General features: G+C 35.0%; 1 protein-coding gene across 2 annotated transcripts in view; it reads left to right on the plus strand.

Annotated features, from left to right (window-relative positions):
- The window catches only part of INPP4B (inositol polyphosphate-4-phosphatase type II B), a 665,917-nt gene extending 660,398 nt beyond the window's left edge, over nucleotides 1-5,519 (plus strand). The window contains exon 23 of one of the 2 annotated variants that reach the window (XM_056562903.1): nucleotides 3,896-4,016. In XM_056562903.1, the coding sequence (XP_056418878.1) occupies nucleotides 3,896-4,016 (121 nt within the window). Of the gene's footprint in view, nucleotides 1-3,890 lie in introns of both variants that reach the window. The other variant, XM_056562898.1, reaches the window with a different exon arrangement.
- The last annotated feature ends 481 nt before the right edge of the window (nucleotides 5,520-6,000 follow it).

Raw genomic sequence — 6,000 nt, forward strand, 5'->3', positions numbered from 1 at the left:
AGTGAGATGGCAAACCACAGCATGAATTTTGTAATAGAAAGAAAACACAAATGACACAATGAAATCCCATGTATGTTACTTTAATAGTTTGTTACTTTTCACAGCATGAAATAGTAAGAGGCATAACCATTTGTGATAAACATTCCACCACATCTCATGCTAATAATCCATAAATTCTGTCAACACTGTTTTACTGTTAGCTTTGAAAATCCCTGCATGAAAACATTGAAAACCACTGAAAATCATTTCTTTCTTAATGCAGTCGGGGGTAGGGAGATATCTCTTAAAGTCCCATTTAATTCTGTGACTGGCTTGTACTATGGATTCTCCAATTTTATTAAAAATCTAACTGCTGCCTGCTATAGCTATAACATAATAAATTATATTCTAATAGCCCCCCTGCTCCAACACACCAATGTGACCTGGTCCCTCTGTTTATGCACTGTCCCGCCTCTTCTGATGACGTTGTGAATACACTGCAGCCAGTCACTGAGATCATTTGCTAGTCTGCAGTATGTGTGGCGTGTCATCAGGAGCATCGGGACACAGCATCATCAGGGTAACTAAACAGAGCGGATTGGAGCATCAATGCTGGAGCAGGCAAGGTAAGTACAGTGTAGTCTATTATTTCTAGCCCTAGCAGGCATCAGTTACTTTAAATATAGCCTCCAAGACATTGTTCAGTTACTAGTTGTGGCTTCCATTGAAAGTCTCCATTGGCTTACAGTACAGTGGGACCTTCAGAGTTCCATCATGGTATCCATATTTTGACAGGAATAATAGCATTCCGTGCAGTCTTTTTTAATATGACCTGGTGAGAAGTTTTCATTTTTTTGTTTTCTTTTTGTCTTTTTAAAAAGTTTGAGCCTTAATATAGCTTATATGCAAAAAAAAAAAAATCTTTATTATATCTTGTCTACTCTGTGGATTTATTCCAAAGTAGAAAAATGAAAAAAGTCAACGAAAAGGTTCATAGCTCTCATGAAGCCAACTCCCCGCTTAATAAATGGCATTTTATCTAAGTGAAAAGGGTGAAATAGATTTTTCATGTGCTGTTCCAATTATGCATTATGGCTGTGGAGAACTGCAAATCCACAAGTCTTTTTAATGCCAAGCTTAAGGTGTTGCTATCATTTACACATTTGATCCATTTTGTCACCTTACAATTCTTATGAATGAGCCCTATGAATTCACAAGGGACTCCTAATCTTAAGGGCATCTTGGGGAAGAGTGGTATAATAACCACATAAACATATATAAGTACTGGAACTGGTAGTACAAGAATGCCATCGACTTCTATAGGAACTAGAACACTCTAGAACATTTATAGCTCTTACAGCACAGAAAAAGTAGCTGTAACTTTAGTGTGAAGAAAAATGCATCTTAAGTCATAAAGGGCTAAACCATGTTCCTTGTCTTTCCCACAGTAATTTCAAGTGTCCGCATAAGGCTGTTGACACACACGGCAGGAAGGAGAAGTATAAGTCGTTCCTTTATTTCCTAAATTCTCATTCATTGTGCATTTACTTTTAGTTTTGGCTCAAAAACTGCAGTGGCAACAACTGCTGTGTGTGACAACAGCCTAAGACATTTCCTATTTTTTTTTTTTTTTTATGGTTCCTGCTCATTGCCCAAATTCTGCCTTGTTGCCAAAATGTCCACTTTGTATCACTTTGCTGTTCTAACACTTTTTTTTGTATGTTTTGGTTACGCTTACTTGTCTTTCTCCTTTCAATGCATTGGTTAAGGAAAGTGCAAAACATTTTTCTACTTTATGTCAATATGCACTATCTCTTTGTAAAAAAATATTTTTTTTCTATTAAAAAAAAAAAAAGAAAAAAGGAAGAAAATGAACTAGATAAAAGTCAAATGTATTATAAATATTAGAGATAACAAACACAATTATATCATATAATGAACAGAATTTTATCTTCAAATCTATATGGCCAGATTCAATAAATGCCTTATTCTTTTATGTGAGAAGCAAAGATTTAGACTCTACGATTACATAGTTCTGACTGTGAATATTTTTGATACCGTTTAAAGATAAATGAAAGAGTTTTAACTGAACGTGCTTGTCAACAAGGTGTAATACCCATAGCCACAAGATTGCAGTCATTATAGATGAACTACTACAAACAGAAAGCAACAACCACAAGGAAATATGATTTCTCATGGGCCAGCACATAACCACACTAAAACAACACAGTTTGGGCAGGTAGAAGCTGTCATAGATAGAATATAGTTTAAGATTCTTAGAATTTAGCATTTATTTAGTAGTCGTTCTTTAGAGTACAGGCTCCACTTCTGGGCCTTCTGTTCATCTTTAAAGCCTCAAATAAAAACATTTCTGGGTTATGAAATAAACCTTGAAACCTGTGTAGATCTGTAGTGGAGAAAGTGTAGTTGATCAGAAAATGGAAGTAACCAGAGTTATATATCTTCCTTCCACTTACCATTAGCTTGCTTTATACCCCTTGTAGGGAAATATAATTTAGTACCTCATATATGTACTACAACACCTAGTTATGTCCCATCAAGACTAAAAATTTAGCAAGATCATTTGCCCTAATAGTCTCTCATTGTATAGTTTAAAGGGTTATTCATCAATCTTGGTGTTACCCCCAATGCCTTCAGGGTGATCACAGCATCTGTTGTGTACAATTGGAAAATTAGGTCTCACAGGGCCTAGGATCTCGATGTCAGGTGACAAGGGCAACCTTACTGATCCATATGGGTGCAAATAGAACAGGAAGTCTGGAAGTTAGGGAGATGATCACTAAAAACATCAGATTAAACAAAAATGTCAGTTTTAACTTGAGTATAGTTGTAAGGCCCCTTTCACACTATAAAAGTCATCCGATTTAAAGATCCATTTGAAGTTTTGTTATGAAAACCCTGGAAATCGGCCATTAAACGGCTGTTACAAAATCCCATACATCCATTAGAAAATCCCATTATAGTCTGATATTACATTATCCGTTTAAACCCGTTATAGCCCGTTATTAATAACACTGTTTCTTCCGTTCATTCTCCCATCACAAAATAACGTCCGTTATTAATAATGGGCTATAACGGGTTAAAACGGATAATGTTAAAATCCCATAGACTATAATGGGATTTTCTAATGGCTGTACGGGATTTTGTAACAGCCGTTTAACGGCCGATTTTCAGGGTTTTCATAACAGAACTTCAAATGGATCTTTAAAGCGGATGACTTTTATAGTGTGAAAGGGGCCTAAGGCTTTGAAAATGTTATGAGGATGTGTCATATTTTAGTACTGCAAGTAGCAACGGTAGGCAAAGACACCATTGGTGGACAGACTTGTTTTGTTTTTCTTGGACAGATCAGCAGAGTGGGTATTCCATTGTACGTGTTAAGGCCCTTTTACACATGACGATCATTGGGCAATTAAACATCACCCTGTGTAAAAGGGCCAGCGATCATGGAGATTGGTGCTTGCTATCTGCAGCCCATCGGCCCATCTAAAGGGGCTTTATAGCTAAAACATTCTCCCATTGGTTAGGGTTAAACTATTCTTCCTTTTTATTTGTATTTCCAATTGAAAGCTACTGAATTAAGCAAATTTGACATGAATATACAGAGTATAGACTTGCTTACTTTTATAAAGAGAACCTCACAGTAAGTACTTAGGTGGAGGGAATGCGAAGTGCAGGTATAAGTATTTCTAAGGGCATTTTTTACATGTATCTGGCCTTTGGATTTAAATATGTAAGATGTATCATCACTTGTGAAGAAAAAACTAAACAAAATGTATAGTTGAAACCTTGTTATTTTTACTCAAAGACTGCAACACTGCAATGAATAAATAAAACCTATTTCTGTATATCCTGTCTTATGAAGGTGTGCTTTCTTTTCCTCTTCCCAGAGAAGGATGCCGCATAGAGAATGTGATGAAGAATATCAAATGCAGAAAGTATGCTTTCAACATCATACAGCTGCTGACATTCCCAAAGTACTACAGACCTCCAGAGGGGACATATGGAAAAGTTAACAATTAAGTGCACTTAAGAGATCCGACTTGTAGACCATATCACTAAAATACATAGACTCGACAAGTTCGCTCAGTAACATAAAGTGTAACATTCCTCAGCTAGAATGTAGGGATCCTTACTTAAAGTATTTAAATCTTCGTTTCAATGTAGATCCATACAGAATGTTTTTTTTTACCAAAACAAATATACACAAAAACTCCACGTAACAGTTCACATTAAAATGCAAATGAAACTTGCCAAATTTTCCAAGATTGTGTTTAGTAGAAAAGACAAGGATATAACATTAAAGGTTCCTCCTTATTATATAAAAAAAAAAACATCAACGCATTTTAAAGCTGGTTGTAACCAGTCATCTTTGAGGAGCCTCAACTTTTTTACTTTGTATTCAGTTTACCTCAATTGTCAATTTAGCCTCCGAATGTATCTAGTTTGCGCACATTGTTTTGAGAGAAAATAATAACCAAGTGGCATACCAAATCTATAACTTGTACATAGTTATGTGCTATTTATTTGTAAATGTGACAGAGACCTAAGCCATGTCCTTTCTTGGCTTTTTGTTCAACAGATGGAGGCATTCTCACATATAGCAGACATTGCTTCATGACTTGATATTGTAGCATACCAATAAACTATAGAAAAACATTTGAAAGTTTGTATTCGGCCATGTGTAATTTCACTGTCACAGGTACATGCCGAAATATTTAATAGCTTTACTTTTGTTACTAAAATTGAAGCATTGGTTGAAGTTTAATTTAGACTTTTTGTTGTGTTTTAGTGTTAAATCCAGTGGATTTTTTTTACCTTTTATACTACTTTAGAAACAAAATAGCCAGCTGGTCTACAACTGATGAATATGAAAGTAACTCCAGCTGGTATTTGGAGTTATTTCCGCACTCTTCAGAGTCTGGCTGTGATTTTTCATACACTTTGACGTAAATAGTGTCAGGACTGGCTTATCTTTCATGCCATTTGCTTGTGTACACATTACTTTTATGTCATAATGAAAATGTTTGAATGCATTATTTTGTATTTGATGTTTTGATTTTTGCCATCTTCCATTGTGTTTCCCATATAGTCATCATTCACTGTACATCATGTGTATGTTTTTCTATTATTATAATTTAAATAAATATTTTTGCTGTTTATGTTCATTTATTTTTTATGACACAAGAGAATAAATGACATATTGCATACCCATTTTTCCATATTTAAAGCATGTGTTTATTCATAGACATTAGAATTTTGTTATAGGATCTTGTATGGGTGATAGTGAACCTCACTGGAAATATTTTCTAAGAGTTAAAAAAAAAAAAAAAAAGTTTTCATAGTTTTTTTTATATTGCCCAAAGCATAACTGGTGTCTGTCAGAGGTTTATCCATCCTCCAGTCTTATTATAGATAAAGATTATAGATAAATTACATCATTCTGGCTGCCTAGAGAGTTTACTGTAAGAGTTTACTGTATGCTGTTTCATTACTAAATGCATAACTAGCGTGCAGTCAGACTTTAAAGGGGTACTCCGGTGAAAAACTTTTTTTTTAAATCAACTGGTGCCAGAAAGTTAAACAGATTTGTAAATTACTTCTATTAAAAAATCTTAATCCTTCCTGTACTTATTAGCTGCTGAATACTACAGCGGAAATTGTTTTCTTTTTGGAACACAGAGCTGTCTGCTGACATCATGAGCACAGTGCTCTCTGCTGACATCTCTGTCCATTTTAGGAACTGCCCAGAACAGCATATGTTTGCTATGGGGATTTCCTTTTATTCTGGCAGTTCCTAAAATGGACAGAGATGTCAGCAGAGAGCACTGTGCTCGTGAAGTCAGCAGACAGCTCTGTGTTTCAAACGGAAAATAATTTCCACTGTAGTATTCAGCAGCTAATAAGTACAGGAAGGATTCATATTTTTTAATAGAAGTAATTTACAAATCTGTTTAACTTTTTGGCACCAGTTGATTTTAAAAAAAAGTTTTTCACCGG

Source organism: Hyla sarda, chromosome 1 (genome assembly GCF_029499605.1).
Source record: "Hyla sarda isolate aHylSar1 chromosome 1, aHylSar1.hap1, whole genome shotgun sequence".
Classification (NCBI taxonomy): Eukaryota; Metazoa; Chordata; class Amphibia; order Anura; family Hylidae; genus Hyla; species Hyla sarda.